General features: G+C 48.0%; 1 protein-coding gene across 14 annotated transcripts in view; it reads right to left on the bottom strand.

Moving 5' to 3' along the window:
* Positions 1–177: 177 nt before the first annotated feature.
* Positions 178–26,828, bottom strand: part of akt3a (AKT serine/threonine kinase 3a) — a 70,543-nt gene continuing 43,892 nt past the window's right edge. For 10 of the 14 annotated variants that reach the window (XM_081724645.1, XM_081724647.1, XM_035531841.2 and 7 more), the window contains 12 exons: positions 19,550–19,675; positions 17,198–17,309; positions 15,677–15,821; positions 15,304–15,435; positions 14,863–14,928; positions 14,200–14,268; positions 13,033–13,155; positions 12,497–12,625; positions 7,423–7,637; positions 6,779–6,866; positions 6,290–6,392; positions 178–5,302 (listed from right to left, as the gene is read on the bottom strand). In XM_081724645.1, coding sequence (XP_081580771.1) covers positions 5,217–5,302; positions 6,290–6,392; positions 6,779–6,866; positions 7,423–7,637; positions 12,497–12,625; positions 13,033–13,155; positions 14,200–14,268; positions 14,863–14,928; positions 15,304–15,435; positions 15,677–15,821; positions 17,198–17,309; positions 19,550–19,675 — 1,394 coding nt within the window. In that variant the 3' untranslated portion in view covers positions 178–5,216. Of the gene's footprint in view, positions 5,303–6,289; positions 6,393–6,778; positions 6,867–7,422; positions 7,638–12,496; positions 12,626–13,032; positions 13,156–14,199; positions 14,269–14,862; positions 14,929–15,303; positions 15,436–15,676; positions 15,822–17,197; positions 17,310–19,549; positions 19,676–21,019; positions 21,327–22,010; positions 22,114–26,828 lie in introns of those variants that run through there. The other 4 variants (XR_004776697.2, XM_081724650.1, XM_081724649.1 and 1 more) reach the window with 4 other exon arrangements.

The raw sequence follows: 26,828 nt of genomic DNA, 5'->3' as shown, positions 1-26,828 counted from the left end.
TATGTTTTCTTGTAACCAATAAATGATTTATATAAAATGCGATTTGTATTCATGAATTCCAAATCTTAAATTCCTGAAAACCTGAAATGTATATAACAAATTGCACTATTATTGAAATGAGTCAGAATTCTCGAGTCTGAGACATCAAGGCAAACAAGCAAACCACAACTCGGCATGCAGAAGCAGACTGACAGTGCTTTATTTAAGCAGTCTGTAAGAAGGAAAATACTGTGCATCCCTATCATATACATGTACATGTAAAAATACTAAGGATGTTCAGTGTACAAAAAGAGTTTCTTGCTGCTCAGCGTTTTCACCTCCCTGTGGGCCATATATTCAAGGAAATAAACGTTCTCTTTTCGTCATTAAATATGACAACCAGTAATACAGCTGTTCTTTCTTTTTTGGGGTCCCTTCTGCATAAAATTCTTAACCACATGACTAGTTCTTAACATGGATCTAATGACAGAGCTAGCAAGGTCAAGAAGTGTCACAAACTCGAAAGCTACATGGACATAAAATTAATTACAAGTTATTGATTCCCCCCCCCTCCCCCAGGGTTTGTCTTTTTTGTTTTTAAATAAATACTTTACAATTCATGCTTGTTCATAATACACTACCAGGAGCAAGATAACAAGAAAATCTGTTGTAGACAGTACAAACAGTAGCAGCAAAGTGTGTATGTTGAGGTGTAAAATATTTATTATAGACCCTGCAGTAAGTAAGGATGGAACCCATCTGCTCAGATGGCCAGGTCTGTGCGGGTCCCTCCCTCATTTGTTTACACCCTTCTCCCTCCCCTAAGGGAGAGGAAGGAGACCACTTCCTATAGCAACAGCCTTGAGACTACAGTTACCTTTATGCTCCGATTCCACATTTAAGTGGGGCTTCGTTAGTTCATCTTCAACGGCATGTTGCATATTTTTGACAGTAACTATTGAGGTGGTGTCATTGGTCCAATCCAACTTTCCCAAGAAAGCACTAGAAAGCTCTCGAAAGCGCCTAGGAGGAGTGGGGTGGGAAAAGTCAGTCCGCCGAGTGTCACCCAAAGCAAACCGCTGTCTCCTGGCAGCATCTGACCACATTCACATCATTGCACTTCACAAAGCAAAATGATGTTGTTACAAAAGGAAAACAGCATGGGCAGGAAATGTGTGCTTTCAAATCCTTTTTTTTTTTTTTTTTTTGTCTTAAAGCAAGGACCTTTATTTCATTTCTAGCTGAACTATAGAAAAAGGCCAATGGGCATGAAAGTGCTGCTATACATAATTCAAAGCCAAGTTTTGCAGCTATGGAGTTTTAAAAAAGTATACGATGTGGTTTTTTTGTGTGTGGGGTTTTGTTTTTTTTTTGGCCTGCAGTGCCAAAGGCCCTGTTGCAGTTTAAATCAAGTGCACTGTATTCTCAGTAATGTCCTTTAAATCAAGTGCACTGTATTCTCAGTAATGTCCTTTGCATGCAATGTCCCAGCACACAGTGTCACACCTGTGTCTTTCATTCATTCCAGTGTCCATCACTCAGCACACGTGTGCATATTCTTAAGGAGGAACAGTGTCACAGTAAGATTCAATCCCAACAGTCAATGCAACTCATACATTTATAGCACAACAGATCCAACTCCACAGTGGAAAACTGCTGCAAAAACAAAACAAAAAATTCAAACAATCCACATGAAGTTAACTTAAATGGTCATATTTGATATTAATGTATGAGCTTTACATCATACCTAACAAGCAAAACACTATGACATTATCAAACCAATATTCTAAAAATAATTTTTTTTACTAAATGATAAATAAAAAGAAATAAAATGCAGAATTATGAACAACAGTATGAGTCTACCCAACACTAGGTCGTTTCATCAACTATTTTTTCAGTTAATAAAAGATCCGTCTGAAAAGAAGGTGTGAATTGGAAGACAGACGCCATTGTGATTGTGGAACCACAGTACGATCAGCTTCTCAATCAGCCTTTAAATCACTGTAAAGAGCAAGAATTTATTCTCAAGCCTAACTGGAACAGGGGCAGGAATAAAGCTAGTGACTCTTTCTTCACAATCAGTGCAGCTGTTACTTTTTGTGTTTTTATTATTATAATTATTAATAATAATTTCCTGGCTCATGTCCAAGCATCCTTTATTATCTAACATTCTTTTTTTTAACCATCAAAGGAATGTTGATGGCTTCATCTTCCTACCTTTTCAGCCAAGCTGAAGTTCACACACATACTGTATACCCAATAATCATCAACAACCTACTCTACCACAGACCAAACCAACCAATCCCAGAATCCCAACTTACTCTTACTCTCCTAATATGTTGCCATTCTAATACCACTGTCATCATACATTACCACGATCTGAACGAAACCCCTCATTCGTTCCACAACTTCCTCTCTAACCCTAAAACCACTGCTGGGTTCTTTATTCTAATGTGAGATGTTACATTTCCTTATAGTTTGACAAAGAGAGTCAGAAGCTAAACTTAATGTGTACTTCTCATGACATCTTCCTTATGTAAACGTACCTGACATCTGACATCCCAAAGACTCACTGGAAGATCATGTATACCCTCAGTTAGCAGTCTTTGGAAGCGAACCTGACTACAGTTAAGTTGGACATTCACAAGAGTCACCTTTGAAAGTGAGAGAACGTAAGCAGCACGTTTTTATTGCCAGGTGCCTTTAAGAACCAAGGAATGTACCACACGTGGTAAAGGAATCAGTCTGACACATGACACAAAACCAACGCTGTCAGAGGATCCTGCTGCTGAGATTCTGCTTCACCAGCACGATCACCAGTAACCCAGTTCTTGCCACCGAGGATATCGAGCCCTGCTGCACTTTCCGATCGGATATCATTCAGGCGCGCTCGTTTCTCTAGTTCCTCACAAGTCAGGACCAAATGGGACCACAGTAACAGGTGTTGCTAACTAAAATCAAAAGCCCTCTCACGCACAACTCTCAATAGGTGGTGCATTTACCCACCAGTACACAGGTTGGTAGGATTTACGGATCTGCCGCTGAGTTGGTGAAGGGACTCGCTGGACCACAGGACATCAACACAGTAGTAGTACGCGAGCGAGACGTCTGCTGGCCCATGGCTGAAAATACCAAACAAGACAGCAAGCGCTTTCCCCTCTGGCCAGTGATGATGCCTCAAAAACTGGCTGCGGTGTGGAGCCTCTCTAATGGGATTCCGACTCCAGGCCTCCACCAAAGTTTAATACTGTCCCACTCGCTTCGAGCAAGCCGCCCAGGAGCCGACGTAGCAGAAGGGGCCGGATGAAGGTGTGCAGGGGCCGGCTGGAGGGGCTCGCTGGGGGGAGGGAGCGCGTTGATGAGGCTGTCTGGGTGGGTCTGCTCTGTGCCATCCTCATGCATTAAGAGAGCAGAGAGAGCACCACAGTTTCCTCAATGCCAGAATTTGGCAGTGGCTTTGGGGAGGTTGCTGGGAGTGCCGGGTGGTCCTGAATGCGTGGGGAGAGGGCGTGTCAGCAGTGCTCAGACACCTCACTGCACAGGAAAGGTTTTGGGGCAGGAAAACAGTGGTGGGATTATGCGGACGGTAGAGGCAAAACTGGTGTGACCCTTATAAGTTGTTGCAAAAAAAAAAAAAAAAAAAAAAAAGGACACAAAACAACTTTATTAAAAAAACTCAACAACAAAGCAAAGGCCTTAAGCAATGCCAAATTTACATTCGTAAGCCATTCGTAGGTGCATTTTTAATCTGACAATAAACCCTGGACAGCACGTCTTATAACAAGGACAAACAAACAACAAAGAATAAATAGAACAATTTTATTTAACCATATTCCCTATCGTGGACAGTGCATATGCACTCCGTCAGCTAATGCTGCTATTACCTAGCCCAGGAGATTGCATTATTGACTAGTCAGAGAAACATGCTCCTGTGCACTGATCCCAGAATATTTCTGGCTGCTAGTTCATACTGGCTGAAACAGAAAATACGGAACAGGCTCCTGATCCATGTTCCTAACATCAGTGCTAAGCATCACTGTCAAATCACCCAAGGTGATTTACCAGCAATTATTATAATTTAATCATGAAATGGAATGACTCAAAATACATCTTAGGGAATGACCTGTGAAATTAAAAGCCTTCTACACCCAGGCAAATGGAAGAGAGCAATGAAGACAATATGATTCATCGCACCCTTTCAACTCAGGACTTTTCCAACCTGAATATATAAGTGTACCTAAAGCAGGAAGTATCCTCTCTGTGTATCAAGAGGTACAAATACTGCATGGCTCAGATTCACAGGACTAGTAAGCTAAGAAGATGAAGAATGCCTCCCACCCCTTACCCCCCTGCACCTTTTTTTCGCAAAAGGAAAAAAAAACAAAACTGCAGTGCCACAGTGAGACAGGAATGCTAACTCACACCGAGGAATACATAACAAAAGCCCCTGACTCGGACGACTGCCGTAGTGTCCGTGTGGGACAGAGAGCGAGTGCTGGAGTACCGGAGCGCTGCTTGGGTTGCAGTGCTAGTGGCATAAGCAGCTGTGCCTGGGTGAGCAAGGAGCTGCAGTGAAGTTATTATGTACGGTCTGGAACACACGCACGACCCGTGTAGCCTGAGTAGAAGGTTTATGGCAGTTTTGGACTTGACGCAGCAGTCGAGCAGGGTCATTCTGTTGTGTTTTAGGTCAGATGTGAGCTAGACACAGGAAGTTAAATGCTAACGCTTGTGTGAATCTCAAGCCACGCAGGGACCCTCAGATCTGAAATGGAAACGTGCAGTGCACTTTTAATGCACTTCCTCCCACTGAAGGAGCATTAAAACATCTCAAAAGAAAAGCCCAAACAAAAACAAAAAAAACCCTGCACGCACACGCGCACACGCACACACACGCGCACACACACACACACACTTACACACACGCGCGCAAAAAGAAAACGCAAAGTAAACAAACACAGTTCTTTCTCCCAGCAGCCCCGAACCCAGAGGGCTGAAGCTACCTGGGACGCTGGAGGCCCAAGGTCCGGCCAAACGTGCAAAATTCCTGTCGCCCTCGAACCCGAGCGTGTGCTGGCGCCCTCGGCATGGCTCGAGCGCGGATGAAAGGGTCCTGGTGCAGAAGGGGGAGCGGTCGGTTTGGGCTGAGCCCGACAGGGCGGAAGCTGTGAGGCCTGGTCCATTTTGGGGGGAAGTGCGGTGAGGAGGATGAGGCAGTGGCGGGTCACGTTGGGGCGTCACTCCCTCCCGCTGGCCGAGTAGGAGAACTGTGGGAAGTGAGGCCGTCGCTCGTTATCCATGCAGTCCATCCCATCTTCATCGCCTGCAGCGGAGACACACACACACACACACACACACACACACACACACACACACACACACATATACACACACACATATACACACACAGACACACACACACAGACACACACACATATACACACACACATATACACACACAGACACACACACACACACACACACACACACACACACACACACACACACACATATATACACACACACACACATATACACACACACATATACACACACACATATACACACACACACACACACAAATACACACACACACACAAATACACACACACACACAAATACACACACACACACACACACACATACACACACACACATACACACACACACACACACACACACACACACACACACACACACATATATACACAAACACACACACACACACAGACACACACACAAACACACACACACACACAGCAGACGCTGCATTATGGATGTTCGGTGAAGTACTTGCATGACAGACACAGTACATGGCCATATGTTCCATACTGCTGGCAGATAGGTTATAATGAAGACCTGGTCAGAGGTTCTACCACAACCCATCATCAAAAAGTATTACACAATAATAAAAACCTAGTGGCCACATGTGTATACGCGAACGAGTAAGTGCCATCTGATTGGCCCGGTTGCCATGTGACCTTTAAAAACGTCTGCTCTTTAATTGCTTAACGGAAAACCCGTCTATATTGCGACACGTAGTGGGGAAAGTGCTTATAGCCGGGCCTGTGGTGTGCGATGTCTGCAGGCGTACAGCAGCGGCACGGCATCACGGGGACAAACGGAGCAGTGTGGGAGGATATAAAGGAACCCTACATCACTCAGAGCTTAGCATCCCAAACCTAGCATGACGGAATGGCTGGGAGTTTACCCGGAGCAGTCCGACTCTGAAAAGTGCTGTTCTGAAAGCCTGCGTGCGCTGTGGTGGCAGAGGCAGGCATGGGGATAACCATGCAAATGGCGCACTTACACTTTTCAGGAGGAGTTATTGTAATCGTCTGTGCCGTAAACTCCTCGTCGAAGTATCGGGTATCTGTCTCCGACGACACCTGAGGCTTGAAGGGAGGTATCAGCTGAGGAAGGAAGCGCCAAGGAGAAGAAGGGATGAAAAACAGAGCACACCTGTTTGTGCAGGTGGAACGCCGCTTGCAGTATGGCAAGCTGGAGGGCCCAACCTTACACCTCTGAGTTTTACACAGCACCCCCTCTGTCAGTCATTGTTCACTGTGCCTTCGGGGACTGATTTTTATTTTTAATTGTTATTCGTTGTTGTTTTTTGTTTGTCTCACAGCAGACCACGATACTGACTAATACATCACCATCGACCGAGAGAAAGAAACACTCCATGTCGTTAAAATGACTGACATGACGAAATTCATAACAGGAATAAAGGGGAAAAAACAGTGCCATAGAAGGAAAAAAAAAGACGCCACAAAAAGAGAACGGGAGTCACCTTTACCTTTTTATCATACACATCCTGCCAGTCGACCGCAGCGAAGAAACTGTGTCGCATTATTTCTTTCGCATCATCTGGACCGCCACCAAGTCTACAGGAAAATCAGAAAAACAGGCTTGGAGGAGGCACGCCTGCTGCTTCCCGAAAAGAGCCGACGTGCACGGACAGTGGGTGGCGCAAGACGCGCTTCAATGTGTGAAATCCGCGGATCATCCTCTGAGCAGGAGAGATAACACTAAAGCCCTCTTCACTGTACCGCTCTTTTTTTACACCACATATTGTGTTTGAGGTTCAAGCTTGATGTTCCAAGTCTGGGCAAATATAGGCGAGGACGTTCTCATGGTTCTTTATGCAACTCTTTTACAATTTTAGTCGTGTAGTATCCAAAGTGTCTGCTGTGAAAAGGTCTCACAGGTTGAACAGGTCAGCATTCATAACTCATATATTTGGATTCACCCCTTCCCAGAATTCCGGTCCGGAATCTGCGTCAGGATGACGTGCCATATAAAGTTAAGCATGTTGGGCGTTTTTTTCAAAATTCCGCATCATAACATTTGGATAATCTCATACTGTCAGAACAAACCAGGCTAAACGCGAGCAGGATGAGCAACATTTGCCCCGTGCGCGGGCGCTGGCCGAGCTGGTACCTCTTGTTGGGGTCTTTGATGAGCAGACCTGACAGAAGAGACTTGGCGTCAGCCGAGAGAGTGCGGGGGAACTTGATGTCTTCCATGAGGATGAGCTCGAACAGCTTCTCGTGGTCCTGATTGTAGAAGGGCAGGCGACCGCACATCATCTCGTACATCACCACTCCCAGACCCCACCAGTCCACCGCCCTGCCGTAGTCGTTATCCTCCAGCACCTACAGACATGCACGCGCACACGAACACATGCACGCACATAAACACACGTACACATACACACACACACACACACGTGCATATACAAGCATACACAAACACACACACACACACACATTTCCATTAGTCACTTCTGTTCCATACAACATGTTTCTTTCATAAGAACTTTTGAGTGTGAACATCTTTTTCCTCTAACCTTGTTGTTCTAAAAGTATGGATGTAAACATAAGCAGCATGGACCCACGCACTACTTACTGGTTAGAAGGCCAGATCTCCATACACTGCAGGGTAAATATGGGAAAATAATAGCACCATGTGCAGTGAGGGAGAAACTGTCTCTGCAGTATACAACACAGTGAAGACTTTCCTTTAAACAAGGTCCATCGTTGGGCTATTACAGCCAATATGAACCATTGCACACAGAATTGAATGACTGGTGTAAACAAGCGCAGAGTGGTAGAAAGCTGCGGATGGCAGTGCTCCACGGAGCCTGGCTAAACATGGCACTGCTGTGTGAACACGCTCCCTCCACCCTGCACGCTGCTGTGGATAACGGCATCCAGCAGCTCGCTCTGTGCGGGGTAGTGCCCTGGGTCGCAGGCCACAGGTCACAGCACTCGGACACGCCAGCCGCCACAAATCCAGGACATGCCGGCCCCAGCCTGCGCACCGCTGGATCAAAGCCACGCTGTCGGGCCCGCAAGCATGGAAGCTCTCGCTGAGGTCTCACACACACACACACACACGACGCACATCTCGCTGGGCTGGGGTGGCCGAAAGCAGGCATAAGATAGCTCCTTCTGAGGGAGCTTCCTGATTAATATGTCTGACTAATGACAAGACTGCCTGGCCGGGGACCAGTTAAGCATATGCTAGGAGTGGAGTGATAATGATGCCTCCTCTCTGATCTTAAAGAGCAGGTAGGGCCACGTGAGACAGAGGTGCCCCCTGCTCCTCTCCCTAGCAGCCTGATTATGGGGGGGGCAGTGGGCTCCAGGAGAGTGTGGACACATCCAGGAGACAGTGTAGACACAGTGTGAAGCCCCGTGGGTCACGTCTGACAAATAAAAAAACTCTGCTCTGGATACTACAATGCTCTAAGTTGCAGCTAAACTCCAATTAAGCGCAAGACTGCATCAAAATTGCAGATACCTCTATCATCTTGAGCTGCATGATATGGAAAAAAGGCAATATTGCAATTATACTGTGATTATATTTCTACATATTGCACTTCCTTCTGTCATTTCATAGTTAAAACACTTTGCATTATTTTGACTAAGTTTATGTTTGTTGGATTATGTCAATATATTTTCATTCACAGAACACTCATGTAGCGTGCCTGGGAGGGACTGTGATGCTCACAGAACACAATAAACATCTTGTTAGGAAAGTATTTTATAACGCACCCTTCTGCAGTATAAGTAGTGTAAAGGTAAATATTTTGATTAAGATTAACAAATGATGCGTTCTGCATCTTATTTTGTCACAAGTTTAATATCTCAGCATTATACAGAAGAAAAGGATATAGGCAAGGAGAGGTTTTTAAACAGAAAAGCTAGTTAATATTGGCAAGGATCCATTATGATAATTTGAAATTTTTTTTAATTATCACTCTATAAATACCAAAATATTAAGTTTCCATCTGGTTTCTAAATTGAGTCTCATTTCTGCATATGGTCAGAAATGGAAAAATACATTAAACGCTGTGATGTATCACAGTTTTTGGTTGGTTTGAGTGTGCATTAAAAATAGACCTTGCAAATGGTGATGAAAACTAAAATCATCAACACCAGTTTATACCGTAAATAGCATCAGTCCCATAATGTGAAAAACTGCTCTGAGCACATCAGCATGTATCTCCATTCAGTTCAAAGGTGCATGAGCTCTGTGTGTGTGTGTGTGTGTGTGTGTGTATAAGGAGCCACCTGCAGTGTTGGTGTACAGTATATTGTCATTGGCTGGAGGCCGGAGAAGAAAAGCATCAGAAGGTCCAACCTGCCCTCAGCAACCAGAGCACACAGTAGAGCAGAGGCTGTAGGGACAGGCTGCTCAGTGCCTTAAGTCTTAAGTCTTATTCAACAAGTCTTACGCACACACACAGAGAGAGAGAGAGAGAGAGAGAGAGAGAGAGAGACAGAGAGAGAGAGAGTGAGTGTGTGTGCTACGGTCATAATCTACAACTGGGAACATTTCAAACTTCATAAACCCGATGAAACGCATTAGAGCCAAAACGCCCCGACAGACAACGCGTGCATGAATACTTGTTCTGTGTGCTTTGGTATACTTACAGGGCATGGGTGTGAGAATGCGCAAGGACTGTACGCTCTGTGAAGAATGTGAAAGCTGCTCTGTGTGTGTTTGTGTGTGTGTGTGTTTACGTGTGAGAGGAGGGAGCAGGCTGTTTGTCCTGGGAGCGGGTGCGAGCAGCTCGGCTGCAGGCAGGGATGCGATTAATACACACAGAGCCAGTTGGGGTCCCCCCTGTTCCAGAGCCCCAGGCGAGGAGGAGTGGCCGCGGGGGAGGAACAGGCCCCTGCTCGGACAGCCATGTGGCAGGGCTGCTGCTCCCAGGACTGGGCCCTTGGCAAGGCTGGCTGGGGATGGAGTGGGACAGAGAGCCCGCGGCTCCACCAGCACAGCTCCCCAGCAGGGCAGTGGAACACACAGCCTCCATCAGCTTATCCCATCTTGGCTGGGCAACACAATCTCTCTCTTTCTCTCTCACACACACACACACACACACACACACACACACACACACACACACACACATAATCTCACACATGCACGCGCACACGTAATCTCACACATGCACGCGCACACATGCACACACACACACACACACCATATGCACAAACACATATACATGGATAGGAATGGAATGGAGGACATCTTTTGTGCATGCACACAAATGAATACAAACATACATGAACTAGCTCCATATTTATACATCAGGCTCCGTTCATTCATTCATTAACACATAGCCTGTGTGGTGTAAATGGCAATTTCCATCTGTGTAACTAAAACTGCTTCAACTCGCGTTCTGTATCTCATATCATGCTATGAGCCACCTTTTTTCGATAAGCTACAAAAATAATGAAAATAATTAGCTAAAATGCAGGTGATTGGCACCTTCTGAAACCAAGATCAAATACATTTTGATAAAATAATAAAATGTTATTAATAGAGCGTAATAAAGCATGAAGTTGAATGTTGACTTTCATTTACGCACTTTTAGATTTTAGTGAAGGCCAACGCGTTTTACTTACTAAAACCATTCCATTATTCACTTCTGTAACCCCCAAAGAAAATAAATCTTCCTCTACTCATCCTCTTCTCATCCTCCACTCCCTCCCTCCCTCTCTTTCTCTCACTCTCTCTCTTTAATCCCCCCTCTACTTTGCATCTCTGGAACTTGGCTGGCTGGCTCAGGCAGAGCTCTGTTATTTTTACACCAGTACGGCGGTATAGATTTCCAGGTTTCCCAGCCACCTTCTTCCAACCTCCCCCATCTGCCACCATCTGCCTCTGTTTAGCGTCTACTTTTTTGTGCAATCACATACTCTTGTGAAAAATAACCAACACTCAAATCATCTCCTGGCACAGCGGCCAGGCTCAGCAAAACAAAATGCCGCGCCAAATTGTCTTCCGTACTTTTTCGAGTGGAATCTATACCCCCCCCCCCACCCCCGGTCCACCAACCCCTCCGCTCCCGATCTCCATAAACGTGGATTTAGCCGCTGCACTCTGGGTGTCCTGCGCGTGGCTGGACCCGGGAGGCGCGACTATTGTTCCGTGCGGGCCGCGCTGCAGAGCGGCGTCATTCACTGCTGCGGCGAGCATCATGAGGTCTGCGCGATCACGTCGTCGGTTCAAAAACAAACTCCCTGGCTGTCGCGCGAGCACGCGCGTGGCTGGCCGGGCGAGCGCCCGTGGGCCGCGTGGGCGTGTGCGGGGGTGTGTAGGGAAACAGCACGGCGTCCTTAAACCAAACACGTCGCGTTTTCAAATAGCGTCCAGTTCGTTCGGGGGAAAAAAAAAAGAAGAAGAAAAAAAAAAGCCTGACGCTTTATCGTAATTCAGACAACACGCCATGGCATTCTAAACAGCTTGGGAGGGCTCCATGATGCTGTCAGATCCTTACAGTACATCTACAGCCCATATGCTTCGCCCAGGGTTAGCCTTTGCTAATTGAGCGAACGGCCGTGTGTGGCGCGTGATGGCGGCGTCTCCCTGTCCGCTCGCGTGGCTGTGTGCTGAAGCGGGCGCACGAGGTGTGACTGGACAGGCCCGCATACGCGCGCTGACTCACAGCGCTGCGCGCAAGGAGAAGGGCTTGTTGTGAAAACGAGGCGGCGTTGTTGTCAAATCGCACACCTCCTTACTCCACCACAAAGGCAAACAGGCATGGCAGTCAACCGGGGCCCTGGCATTTCCCTCGGCGTCGGTGCGCCACGTACCGCGGCACCGGCGAGTGACTTTGCTGCCGTTGTGCCAAAAAAAAAGCCCACACAAGCTAGCGGTCAATGGTCCGCAAAGAACAGGGGCAGGTCTGTGCCTTTACGTCTGCCAGTCAGCATAACACATTTGAACTAATGAATGACTTATTGAAAAATAATTAATAAAATATGTTTTACCTAATTTTAAAAAAGCAGGTATTTCATCAAATACAAAATAAAGAGCTCTTTCAAGGATGTTGGGAATTCGAGGACTGTAGGGAACAATTCTGTGTTACAGGTTCCTTCCAGATTAATTAGGGCTCTTTCACATCACTGCACGGAGTGGTAGACTTGATTGTGTTGTGTAACGTTTGTGCATTTTGCCTTCAGGCAGCAGTGGAGGAGGCGAGCGATCTGGTTACCTCAGGCGCCAGGTACTCTGGCGTACCACAGAAGGTCTTCATAGTAGCAGCATCAGTGATTCCCTCTTTACACAGACCAAAGTCTGTGATCTTAATGTGGCCGTCCTTATCAAGCATAAGATTCTCCAGCTGAAAAAGAAAAAAAGAAAAAGAATGAGCATTATTGCATTTCTCAAAAACACTGCCTGCTCAAATGGTCTGGAGTACATACTGGTGCCGGCATGAATAAACCATTTACTGAAAAGAACTTCCAGCTACTGAACCTTTCGTTTTTAATGGCTAAGTCGTTTTTCAAGTTTCTTGGCACCACTACCAGTGGCCTAGTCCAAGGCTGCAAGCGAAACCCTGTGTCATCTTCCACAGCTGCCAGAGTTTGATATCACTCAAAAAACCCCTTCAAACTCCACAGCTTTTAATTACATTTTCCATGTCCCACGCCACATGCCGAAATGAAGGCAGTGCTTAGGAATTGAACTGCCTTTCCAAATTGCATGATTGCTTTCCTCTCCGGTTTTATTTATTTATTTGTTGTTTACCTTGAGATCCCGGTACACAATCTTGGCGGAGTGCAGGTAGTCGAGGGCGGAGACGATCTCGGCGCCGTAGAAACGCGTGCGGTCCTCTGAGAACACCCGTTCTCTCGACAAATGGAAAAACAGCTGCAGGATAAACAGCAGGGACAGGATTGCAATAATTACTGATTTATTGGAGGAAATTAACACAACACAAACTGCCTCCCATCGCCATATTGAGATGATAGATGGCAGGGCCCTCGGAGGACGCCCGGCGAACCCAGACAGCAGCTGGCACATCATCCCCAGCCTTCCGCAGAGAGGACGGCGCGGCCTGTTAAATCAGCATTTTAATCAATACACCAATCTCGTTAAAGGCAGCGCTCGCGTGCTCGCAGGCTAACGTCCCATCAAAGTGGCAGGAACTCCCCTCCTCCGCAATCATCTACCTCATTTTTCGGGGGCCGGGAGGGGGAGTATTTCCCCCCCCCCCCGGTCTCTTCTCCCCAGTCAGATGTGAAGGTGTCGCTGTCAAACGGCCGTGGACCTCTCCTCTGCTCGCGCGCCTCCGACAAATTACCAGGCGGCTCTGCGGGGAGGCTCTGCTGTTTAATTGCTGTGGGAAGAGGTCGAATATGGCTGTCCGGGGAGCGCTAACAGGCCCTCTGATAAGTGGCAGGGTGATTGGGGGCCGGGGGGGGGGGGGGGGGTGCAGGACAGGTGTGCCTTCATCAGCGCCCTGGCAGCTGTGAACGTGGCAGGGCTGAAAGGCGGGCAGACTGCGGCGGGCCGGGCCCGCACGGAGGTGAGGGGCCTTGGCTGTACCCGCGGGGGGAGCAGGTGACACCGCGGGCCGGGGGAATGAGAGTGAGATTGCCGCCTCCCTGATTAACCAAGCGCTGTCGGTGGTGGAATTTCATTTGTGGGAAGCGGAGCCCATAGACGGCAGGCTTGCGCTCGGACAGGCGCCAGTGATGTCAAGACGGAAAGTTCCTCAAAAAGGGATGGGAGCAGCTGCACGCATCTGCTGAAGCTACACAGCACGTCAATGCAACTGCAGGATTTTAACAGTCAACACCAAGAGGGTTTAAGGGTAACAGCAAAACTCATACCCTCACACATTCAAACATACACACACACACACACACACACACACACACACACACACACACACACACGGCACATACATACCTCTCCTCCGTTGACATACTCCATCACAAAGCAGAGTCGATCTTTCGTTTGGAACGAGTACTTCAAAGACTAAACCAGCAGGCAGACACACACCATTAGGAAAAAAAAAACACACACACACACACACACACACACACACACACCCAACAACTTAGCATATTGCAAACACGTGTGAGATGTATGTTGAGAAAGATGTATCTTTTCTAAACATGTGCTAAAGTCTCATGTTTTCCCGTGAGCCCGGTGAAGAGGGCTAGCACTGTGGAGCAGGAAAGCTGTTCTTCATCACGGGCCCTGAACCTCAGAGCCGACACCGGGTCAAGGTGACGAGGCAGCAGTGTTGCGCTCGTGCTGGAGAAATTGTTTTTTTTCTCCTGCTGGGAATCAAATGTGCCACCCAACAGCATCTGGAACGTCGGTGAAATTACCTCTCGCCAGCGACTTCCTAACAGATGCGTGGCTACATTTGGGCTGCTAATTTCTAACAGTTTATTCTCTACATTGTAATTAGGCTCTGGGGAGATCACAATCGCGTGTTAGATGAGAGGCGGGCGTGAGCGCAGTGGCGGGGGGTGTTGTGCTGTGGGGTGAGCAGTTTGAGGGGGCGGGGCAGGGCGGGGCAGGGCGGGGCAGGGGGTGTGGCATGGGGCGGGGCATACTCACGGTCAGGAATGGGTGTCTGGTGTTCTTCAGCACACGGCTCTCAGTGAGCGTGTGAGCCACTTCATCCTGCAGCAGTACGACAGGGGAAAGAACAGACCCATCTGAGGGTTTATATGCAGCAACATGTCACCCAGCAACATGTCACCCAGCAGAGGGTTTCCGTGCAGTCTGCTCATATACGTTGGCACTCCAGTATGGTGGAACCCAGTAAGATTCTTCAGTTAATAATAGACCAAGTCTGGTAGGGCTTTGGGTCAGAGCCTTGTTTGGTGCATCTGACATAATTACAATATTTACTACTCTACTATAACTTGACTTCTTGGTGGATTAAAAAGATTAAAAACTTTTTACCTGTCTGAACAGTATGAAAGTAATAAGTACTTTTAAAAAAACATACATTTTTAACATTAGTTACTGAAATGCCAAAATAATGCAGCCTACCTTTGCTATAATAACCTCTTTCTTTAAAATCTTCATTGCGTAATATTTCCCACTGGCCTTCTCTCTTACGAGAATGACTTTGCCAAAAGTGCCTTTTCCCAGAAGTTTTAAATAGTCAAAGTCATTCATGGTCTGCAACAAGAACAGCCATGTGTGAATTATGTGACAAAATAGTAGAGTGCAGGTAAAAGTCCATCTACCTTATAAGCACGGGCATTATAATATTACAATATGATGACATCAAAATATTCTGAATGTAAGTGAATTAAAACTACCCGTTGTCTCCAAGTGAAGCCTTTAATGGTAATGCTGCTATTTTCCAGCAGGGCGAGTGATTAGGGTCAGGGAGCAGGAGGCCAGGTCATGGGGTTACCTTGCGTTTGTGGTGGCTGATGGAGACGTCCATCTCCTCCTCGCCGATGTTGTCTATCTGGGAGGTGGGGCTGCACTGGAGACGCTCCTCTTCCTGCCTCTGGAGTTTATCTGCCACCGTCTGGATTGCTTCTGTCCACTCGTCCCTTAGAGGATGAGCACGCGCGCACACAAAAGCACAGCCGTGAGCTAAAACACCGAAGATGTGTCCAAGAAAGGTCCTTTGTTTGAAAACCACAGTTTTGGAACTTAGAGAGCACTTTAGGATTGTTGTAAAGGAGCACGCAGCAGACCCGATAGGACAGCTTATTCATAAACTAGCTTCTAAGCACTCTCTGCCAAAGAGGCCTGGGCAAATCACTCTGCTGATGTGTGAGGCCACGCAGTGTTTGGAGAAACACGACCGGTACAACGGGAGAAGGCTGGGGTAGCCATCGTCCCTGCAAACTGTGTCTCCCTCCATTGAGTTTTCATTTGTCGCGCAGCACAACATCTGCTGTGCAGAATCAATGGTGCATTCCGGCTGCAGAGCATGTGTGTGTTTAATAATGATGAATTCATCTCGGAAACGGCCTGCTGTACGTCATTGTCTCGCCAGCAGGTCGTGTCATTCCGGTTCCTGGCACGCGCCGGAAGACGTAGGCGCACAGCAAAATTAACAGTCAGGGTATAAACTCAGAACAGTAGCTGGCGCTCGCAGGCAACCTTTTAAGTGTCTGTGGCAAGATGATGAGTTCGACAAGCGAATCTGACAAAATGTTAAGGGGTTTTTTAGGATCAGAATCCTAAAGCCTGCGTGTGAACGGCCATGAGCAGGGCAGGCTTTTTTTTTTTTTTTGCCTTTTCTTTTTTGTAAGAAAACTACATTCTGGCACAAGTCCACTTGCTGCCACCTTCTCCTTGCTCAGGTGTAGAGCTGCCATTCGCTGGCCATCTGCCAGTGCGTGGGGACCCACTCCTGTGGAGAGGTGTGTACGGGGAGGGGCTATGGGATTTAGGAGTGTGTGAGGCGCAGTACGTGTCCTTATGTAGGTAAATGTAAGTGCTTGGTATTTCTAATAATTCTTTCTCTAATCTCATTTAAATTGAATTACGATCTTTAATATCAACTGCAAGCACAACACACTCCGCGCTCCCTCCGCGTTGCGTTTGTTTTTGCAGAAGCCCACCATTTCGCCTTTCGCACGTCAAATAATAACACTATGAGCGTGCCGATCGCCGCAGTGATTTGCTGCTCATGGTGAGTGACCTGCAGACTGCACGAAGCCCCGCCCACTATCCAACAGCCTTCCTGAATCTCTAACTACCCATCATTCCTGCTGAGACAGAAACAGCTGGAGGATGCAGGCCAGCGCTTCTTTTCAAGTGATGACAGAATAAACATCTTGTTGAAGGTTGCGTTTGTGACACAAACCACTTCTCCGTGATGAAGCAGCAAGCTGTGTTCATAAGAACTCTAGACTTTCGGCTGTTAAGACAAAGGTTTTTTTTTGTTTGTTTGTTTTTTTGGGACTGAGCTCACCTTTCCTCTGGAGTGTCCACATGGAAGGTCCTCTCAATGACTGTAGTCCACTGGAGACATCTGATGATGAACGTGTTGGGCTTTGGCCGTTCGGTTTTCATCAGCTGGCATTCTAGAGAGGCGGTTCAACCGAGAGGAAGCTGAGAACGCAGCCTAGAGTTCCGTCCGTGTACTTAGTGAGGTCAGTTTGGTCAGCTGCAGGTGACCGTGTGAGCAGCAGTGGAGTGAGGAGTTTGTGTCAAAACAAATAGCCATTAGCAGAAGGAGGAAGAGGGTGGGGGGCAACAGGAGACCACACAACACCACAGAGAGACAAATATGATACACACAGAGAGAGAGAGGCTGTGTGTTGGGTAAGGAGGGAGTCATCATGTTAAAAGCATTCTTGTCTACCACACCAGCTGTTTCACTGTAAGAGGGGACTCGTCTCTGCTCTGTTCAACGAGGCTGATGCATCTCTGCTAGCGGGGAGTGGTGGTGATGACTACGCCTGCCAGTCCGCCGGACGGGGGCGGGGTGGGGTTCGGGGTCACACGCCTTCAGCCAGCCCATCGCGGCTGCCTTGTGAGCGGGCGCCGCGGCCTACATTCAGATAATTCGCTCTCCTGCGCCCCCACCTGGCCATTCTCAGGAAAAACGCAGAGGCACCGGGTGGAAGCAGGAAAACAAGGTCACAGCAGCCGGAATGTGACACCTGAGGAGGAGCTGGAGCAGAGCCGGCAGCATTGTCTGCCTCGCCACGCAGGATCACAGATGACGAGCTGTGCCTGGAGCAAGAGCCACGGAGGAGAGCGAGCGCGCCAATTAAACAGGCCAGAAGCTGCGACTTCCACCGACGGTGGTGTGCTTTAAGGCTTCCTCAAGTCCAAAATAAGGTTGAGAGGGTGCCAAGTTCAGAAAACATCAGGAGACAAACATGGCAATTGCTTTGCTGCAAATTAGGGCTGACTACAACCGAGAGACTTTCAAAAGAACGAGCGTGCACTTAAAACTTCACAATTGTGCATGCGTGCTTCAGAGAAAAATCATCTGAAATGAATATAATATATGAAAATAATGAATTTTAAAAAGGAATGCAAGGTGACCTGCTACTGTTTGTGTTCTGCTTTATACATTCATTAAACAGAAAACAATTAACTATACATGGCAGAAAAGGTTCTAAACGCTGGGATTTTTTAAAAGATTAATTGGTGAATATTGATTGTACTTCCAGGTGGCCAGATGCATGTCTGGCCTCTGTGTGTGTGTGTGTGTGTGTGTGTGTGTGCGCGCGTGTGCGTACGTGTGTGCGCGTGTGTGCGTACGTGTGTGTGTGTAGAGGGATGTTATAAGGTATCACAGTTGGTAACTTCAGCTTGAGAATGGTTGTGCGTGTGTGAGTGCGCGCGAGAGAGAGAAAGGGAGAAACAGAGAGCGGTTCGGAGTCCGAGCGGTTCGGAGGCAGGCAGGCGGGTTGGTAGCAGCTCGGGCCATGGCAGGGAGGGGGATAGGGGGCCAGCACCTCAAACAGCACATGCGACTATCAGCCTCCCTCCACCACCTGGCCTCCCAGCTTTCTGCAACAGATGTGGCAATCCTCTCCCCCTGCCAAACAGCCCGGGCCGGATGTATGGCCACCCCTCTCTCTTCCAGGCTTTAGATTAAAACCTGGCCGGGCCTCCTGACGGATGGAGAGACGGAGAACGGCCCGCTCCCCACGCCCGAGAGCCAGCTCTCGGGGCCGGATACCCTGCATGGCGCGCCGGGGGCCGGCACAAACACAGTAGCTCTGCCTCTATTTCTAGGCGTGTGGCAGAGGTCGCATGTGTTGGTAGGAGTTTTTTGTTTTCCATTGGCTCCCCACCGAGAACTACTGCATGTTACAGGCGTGCTGAACTACATCACTATTAATGTTTTGTTGGTGCAGCGACGTTCGGGAAGAGCTGCTTTTGCTTGTTTTCCATTACGTTTTGCAATATTCAATATGCAGGCATGACAGTAATCTTAAGTAGTTTAATGAACCTTTTAGACTTTCAACCCCAGTCACAGCTACTGGCGCACAATACTGTATTAAAACGCTGCAATCTGTGTGCGGCATGTATTTAAATAACTATTTTACTGGTCCATAATTATTCATTTATTTCTTGTACAGGTGCATCGGGTGAACCGACAATCACAGCAAAAGGTTCACATTAGCACGCTAGCACCATGTAAGCAGCGCCAGTTTAAGAATTTAATTGATCAGTGAATCCACAGATGTCCACTAATTTAAGTGCAAGATGGCCCATCTCTATTTGCAGCTAGTCCTGTAGGCGAGGGGACAGCCTTCGCTGACAGAATGCTGAAGTGTCTGAGTGCACTGCTCTCACTTACTCGCCACTGAGAAGTTGTTGAGAGGGTAGGGGAGGTCAGCGTCCTGGGGCTTCTCCTTGTACCCGATGAAGGAGCCGTCGGTCTTCAGCAGAAAGTAGCGCGGCCTCCAATTCTTGATGTATTCACCTGCCGATATGCAAATACACAGAAACACAGGTATGAATTCAACCATTACTGATATATTCGGGTAGTGAACACTAATCATCCTTAATTAGTATTTGCAATTAGAAGCTCAAGATGTATTAAAATCCATTTTTATACAGACACTATTTAATTTTATATTTAAAATGTAATTATTTAAATTATTAAAAAAAACTTGTATGTCCCTTCTTTCAAAGGCACATTCCTGTTCAGTGTTAAGATGGAAATGGTGTTTATGGCTTTGGAACATAGTAAACATTTATTACCATATGCTCTCATAGTACATGAAATATATGTTTATATTTTCTACTTCATATCAAGTGAATTTATTCTAGCATTTGTTGCTAGTTCAACATCTACAATATTTAGTTTCCAGCGGTTAGGTCCTCTGTGAATAAATGCACAGATCTATTTGGTAAAATATCTGGAGAATATATCCTCCCTTTCTGCCACCAGATTGAAATCTTTTATTAATTTCTAAATAGCAGGATGTAAGAACTACATCTGCTAATGAGGGCTGACTCTCATATCACTGACCAAACACCAGGCTTATATCCTTAATGCGCCAAAAAACATGCTGACCGCCACCGATGCTGACGTCAGCGCAAACATCATCTGGCTTAAAGCAGGGGCAGGTGTTGGAGTGGGCCGATCCCAGGACCCATGCAACCGGGATGGGTATGGTCGCAGGGAAAAGTCCCGTAGCCTTGGGGGGGTCAGCAAGTGCCCAGAGGGGCTGGGTGGGAAACCTTTAACCCTTCCCGACTGAAGTGACAAAAAACAACATCTGCTGAACAGCTGGTCACGATGCATTACCATGCAAAACTTCTGGTGCAACAGCATGCTCAGTCTAATCAACAGCAGGATTACAAGGGTGTCAACAACACCATGCAGGGGGCCAGACCTAGCGCACACCCACGCGCACACACACACACACACACACACACACACACACACACACACGCGCGTGTGCATGCATATACACCCACCCACATGCAGGCACACACCTTCCTGCTGCTAGTGTTCAACAGCAGCCACCAAAACCTTTAATGCACGTCACGTCCGTACACTGAGTGAGACGTGTTGGGCATTCATGTCATGTGCGTAAAGGGTTAATACTCAAGTTGCACAGCCAAGCTCTATTCGAATTCGCTCAAAACTCCAGTCGAGTTTACTCAAAGCCCCATTCGAATTGACTCAAATCTTGATTCAGATTTGCATGCCACCTGATCAGTCTGAGACCCATCCAGCTGTAAAAGTGTTGATAAATCATGGTTAGATATTAAATCACCCTTGGCACATTTCGGGCAGTGTTACAGAAACACCAACCTCTGGGACCATTTTCCCATCCTGACATGGGACAGGCTGGACAGGTTCAATCTCCCCGTAAAATGGTCGGCATTCTGCATTTTACATGGTTTAATGAGAATGGCCCCTGTTGGCCAACGGACGGAGGGTCTCTGTCCCCTTTTGCTCAGTGACAGCAGCTGGTCACACCTGGAGTTGGAAAAATGCAGCTAAGCTGTGGCAATATGTGTATGTATGTGATCCACATAGTACTGGCATTAAAAGGAGTTTTACACTGTGTTAGTGAAAACTACCTTTTAAGGATCCGTTACAAGAGACAGATGATGAAACTATTACTTAAGTTATGAGTCATAATTATCTGTTTATCAACAATGCTTCAGAGACGATAATGACACAGTCTTATTTTCTAAGGAGAAGGATACTGTTATGAATGTTTGGCCATTCATGTAAATAGTGAAAATACCCTCTTCCACTGAGAGACTAAGTGGAAGCAGTCACATCTTCAACTCAGCACGTTACTAGGTGAAACTGAGGTGAAGACTTGTGTACATGTTGGCTAAGGGTTTGCTAAAACATGCTCAGGAAACTCTTCAGTTCAGACACACCTTGCCCCCGTCTCTGTACCTTACGTAAAGAAGCGACACCAGTTTCTCCCTTTGAACATCAACGGGCCTGCCTAGATGTACGCTCAAACTTGCAGTATCCATCCTCCAAACTATACCATCAGAAGTTTTTCTTGCCCACAAATTCTAAGATCTGCTAAGACAGACAATCTGGTAGCCGTATGAGTGTGCACAAGCCTGAGAATCCCCAGACGTGTGCGTTCTGATTCTGAACTCCCGGTAATTAGTCGCTCTCTCCAGCTAGTGACACGCGGGCCTCGGTGACAGCTCTGATCACTTTTTTTTTTCCCTCCATCAGAGGAGAAAATAAACAACATGTTCTATTTGTAACATCCACTTAAAGCATAATGACACCAGCTTCTCTTAATTAACACATCAGAGAAAAACACCTGCTCATGTTAATTTGAGGAGACGGAGGTCTTCGCCGCCGTGCCTCGGTGAGGCGGCAGAGTCGACGGGTAGGAGGGAGCAGCTGAACAGAGGCAGAAGCGCCTTTCCGCAAAAAAAAAAAAAAAAAAAAAAAAAAAAAAAAAAAGAGAGAGAGAAGAAGGGATGGGGGGAGAGATGGAAGCAGAAGGGCATGAGCTGACAGGAGCACGCTGTCTCTGCCTAGCAGCTGGTCATAAGAACCTTGTCTAAAATAACACTAATAAATCAATTAATGGGCACGGGCGGGAAGGACGAGTCACTACTGTGTCACGCGGAAGAAAGTTGGGTGGAGTTGAGAAAGTTTGCGTGACATTTAGGATAGAGAGACGGATGCAAATGGGTGAACTGAGAACATAAATGGTACGGGTTAAATCCGAAAGTAACTTCACGGCCAAATGGGACCTTACGACGGGCCGCACGGCCAAAGTTTCTCAATCCTCAGCCTAAACATCAGTGGGGCAAGAAGAGACAAACGTGTGTAAAACAGTGAAGCCTGATGGTTTAGTTGCCAAACACCCTGTTATTAGTAGAAGGAAATGGTGGAGGAAGCAGAGCTGATTTTCTAGTTGGAGGGGCCCACCGCGACCAGCCCCTCAGGTTTGCTGAACGCTTGTATAAAGCGAACAGTTTCTACACCATATTCCTTCCATTACAAATCATGGCTGTACCACTAATAATATCTGGGTGTGGAGTCTGAAAATATGCAGAGGAAATTTCTAATTTCCCACAACCAATCTCCCATTAAGTTCCGAATTCCGAACGGCTCCAATTACACAATTAAAATATCATACACGGTGCCATTCAATTACAAGCCCAGATTAATTGTTCATTTGTCTGTGGTCTGTGACAGCCGGACGCCTGTGAGACAGGGAGTTGGACAGGACGGTTCCAGACAGACGCGTTCTTGAGTAAACCACCCCTCAAAACATCTCCAATCCGCTCTGGAGCCTAGTTTGGAAAAACTCGGGCCTGCTTTTCCCGCGATGTTTCCTGACACGGCCGAGTTTCGGCAGGACAGGAGGAAGAGGGGATGAGAGAGAGAGAGAGAGAGAGAGAGAGAGAGAGAGGGAAAAAAAAAAAAAACGAACACGAAAAAAACAAGGCCATTTGTTAATCAGCCCAAACAAGGATTTAATTTAATGCTTTGGCTGGGACTGCTCTGCTTTGCAGATGGCTTAAAGATGGGCATGTGATGGGTGCCCTGGGAGAGGCGGCCTGCCGCGTTCCAGCACACGCTGGGCGCTCCAAGCGGCACCAGCTCGCCTGGGCACAGGCGGGCACAGCCGCTCCAGCGCCGCCCGGGCTCCGGCACGCGCCTGACGACGTGGGCAGCATTAGAGGCGAGCCGTAGGTGCGCTGGGTTCGGTGCGGATGGCGGCAGCTTGCCGACGGAGATGGAGCACGAACAGAGTTGCTTTAGCCGGCTGGCAGCGCTAGCAGCAGTGTGGGTTCCGTCTCTCTCCCTCCCTCCCTCTCTCTCTCTCTCTCTCACACACCCTCTCTCTGACTCATCTGCACAGAAACGAAGAGTTTCTGCACATTTAGGGTGTTTTCATATATAATGCTGCAATCCCTGGCCACCCGCTGGGCAGGCTGGCAAGAGCTCCGTGCTCGCGCGGGCTTTCTCGTGCCACGGCTTCTGCCGCTCCTCGCCCAAGTGACGCGCGGCCGCGGGCTGTTTTTACCAGCAGCAGCAGGTCCGCGCACCTCTCGCTGTGGCGTAAAGGGCACGCCGCCCGTGCCGGGCTGCCGGACGGCTGTCTCCAGGAGGCACAGACTTCCCTTTACGTTCCGCGTCCCTTGTGGAGCAAATAACCCCCCTCCCCGAGCCGCAGATCAAGCACATACATCTAAAAGTGTAGCGTGGTGAGTCGGTGCGAGTAAACAATCGTGTTTTTTTTCCCCTAACTCTCTCCACTTTCCAAAAGAACTGGGCAGATGAAAGCATGGCAGCATTAACATCTCCTTTACTGGACGAGCAAACGGCAGCGACCAAGAGGCAGAAACTTTACCCGACAACTGAAACTGGCCGGGAAAATCGGCTTCCTCGGCATGACTCACTTCCCTGCTTTACGTAACTGTACTTCGCCGAATGTGACCAACACCAGGAGAGACAGAGGCACAGACTCACTAATCAGCTCTGCTGGGAAGCAGCTGCAGCTGTGTAACTGTCAAGTGCAGTTTCAGGCCCTGGCTAAGACGAGGGGGTGGAGGAAAAGTGACAATACTTAGCGGCTCGCAAAGCTCCGGGGATTTGTGGCATTTTCGCCCGAATTGCCCACAAAGACTTAAGCCCTGATCCCCTTATCCAGACGAAGGTCATGTCACCACTTAAGACGGCCAGCCGTGACGGTGCGGACTGCTCCCCTTGTTCACTGCCGCCTGGGTCACGAGTGGTGAACGGAGTTGAGGGATCACCCTCCCACAGAGGCGCACGAAGGCTCTGAAGTGCCTCCTTCAGGATGTGAAAGTGAGCACAGACGTCTGCGGGGACCAGAAGAAGCAGGCAGTCGCCGTGTGTGAGACAACGAGGCCGCGGAGGCTCACGTGGAAAATAAAACTGTCACAAACAGGTGGGCTCAAGAATGGAGTACGCTGGTCTGTTACATTTGTTGGTATGAGTGTGTCTGTGTGTGTTTGTGTGTGTGTGTGTGTGTGTGTGTCTCCCCTCTATATGTCCTCTAAAAGCCAGCAGTACCTACAGCCGTGGACTTAATAAAAGGCTCTCAGACAACTTGTGTGCAATCCAGAGCTGACTCAAGCCATTCCACTTGCATTGTGGATTGTAGCGTCATTACCATACCGGAGGACTGAGTGTGTGCGCGTGTACGCATGTGTGTACTAGTACTCTAACTCCCCCCCAGTGAGAGACGCTGCCACCCCTGGGACCCTCCGTGCTGCTCCACCACCGCTGGGCCTGTGTAACAGTGCGGAAAAAGTCAACTGGTTCAGCTCTGTCACGGCGTCATCCGGTAACACACATACAGATGCCTGACGGAGAGCTGGGACTAGTCGGAGGGGAGCAGGCTGCAGACAAAAGGGGCACAAAGGTGCTGGGAGTGAGGGAGATGAGGGACTCTGTCCCGGGAGGCCTGCAGAGAGCGGCAGCTGCACACAGCCTGGTCTCCTGGTGCCGCTGCAGCTCCTGCTGGTGCAACAAACTGCAACACTGGGCCAAACAACATTATGTGTACATGTGCATGTACGCGCATGCATATATTACACACGCGCACAACACACACGCAGAACACATATGCTCACAAACATGTAAGCAAGAGACCATTCATACGCACACTACGCACACACAAATGTATATTCATTCAGAGCACAGGGCCACTCTCCTACTGCTGTCTGCAACGAGAGTCTGGATGACACACCACATGCAAAGGACAAAGAGACCAAGATTTTTATTTTAAGGGACAAGGGATGGAAAACTGTAGCTACACAAGTACATCAAATGAAAACAGGCTTCATTTGCAGGATTTTTTTTTAAGCTGAAGGTTTAAAAATTAGGGATACTGAATGTAACATTGGACCTAATAAAATGAGTGTTATTGACCCCTGCACATGCACATCCACACCCACAGAAAAACACACACAAACACACACAAACAATCTGCCACTAGATGGCACTGGCCTACAGTTACTGTCAGCATTAATATCAGCATCAACTACAGTAATCTGAGTTCTGGGTGGGGGGGTGTGTGTGGGGGGGAGGGGGGGGAGGCTCTAATTCCCTTTTTTTCTCTCCGTTTCTCTTTGGAGTGTTTCAGTGAGAGGTGTGGCTAGCCTCTAACCACCCAACCAGCACAGGTGGCATATTCAACACCCCTTCAACCTTCAACTAAGACACTTTGATCTCTGCTCTCTCTCTCACACATACACACACACACATACACACACACATACACACACACACAGCGCCACCCAAGCACTTACATTCAGACTCACCCTCACATAAGAATCACGGACACAGAATTTAGTTGGTTTATAAAGGAACTAATTATTAATCTCTCTTCACATTATATTTCTTTAGTCAAATATAATAAAGCAAAATGTAAATGAGAGTGAGGAAGATTAACCTTTTTTTCCACTCACACAGAGGTCTATGAGCACAGGACCGTACCCAGCTGCTATACTGAAGGACCAGGGAACAGAGAGGTGCCTACAGTGGCATTGCAGCAGTCTATCATCCTCACTGGAGGTCTCGGGTACACCATGGCAGGGGCAGGTCACCTGGCAGCGTGCATGAAGTGTGGCGTGGGGGAGAGATACCAACGCTAACCGCCGCTGCGATAACGATCCCCCTCTGCCGCCCCGACTGCCTCGAGCGCAAACGCTACACTGCTCCTGTGGTTTCTGGTTTTGGTGGGGGACAGGATAGGGAGACGCCAAGTCTCTTTCACTCCTTAATGATACGCCTTCAAAGCCACACACGATCAAAAGACCTCGCAGTCAAAAACTCCAGGAGGCTTCGCAGAAAACGCACAGTCGCCGCTGAGCTACGGCGGCGACGGCCGGGCCTGCAAGCTGCCGTGGCCGTCGTCTCAGCAAGCATCCGCTCATGCTGTCTGGTTGGGCAGTCTCACGTGGCAACTTGCACACGTTTCTGTGTTCCTGCAGCCGCTGCGTGAGGCCTGTAAGTAGGAGTGGACTCCAGCGCTTCAGACACACGGGGCTCCACTCAAAGATCAGCTTCTGATCTGAAAATAAGACTCCAGGGTTTCACTGCGGGGCAAATGCGCTGCCCTGTGCCCGGTCTCGATAAAGTCCAAGGT

This window comes from Electrophorus electricus, chromosome 12 (genome assembly GCF_041902795.1).
Source record: "Electrophorus electricus isolate QZ-2024a chromosome 12, ASM4190279v1, whole genome shotgun sequence".
Classification (NCBI taxonomy): Eukaryota; Metazoa; Chordata; class Actinopteri; order Gymnotiformes; family Gymnotidae; genus Electrophorus; species Electrophorus electricus.
Note: the sequence above shows the minus strand (reverse complement) of the source record. Positions and strands in the feature narration are given on the sequence as shown.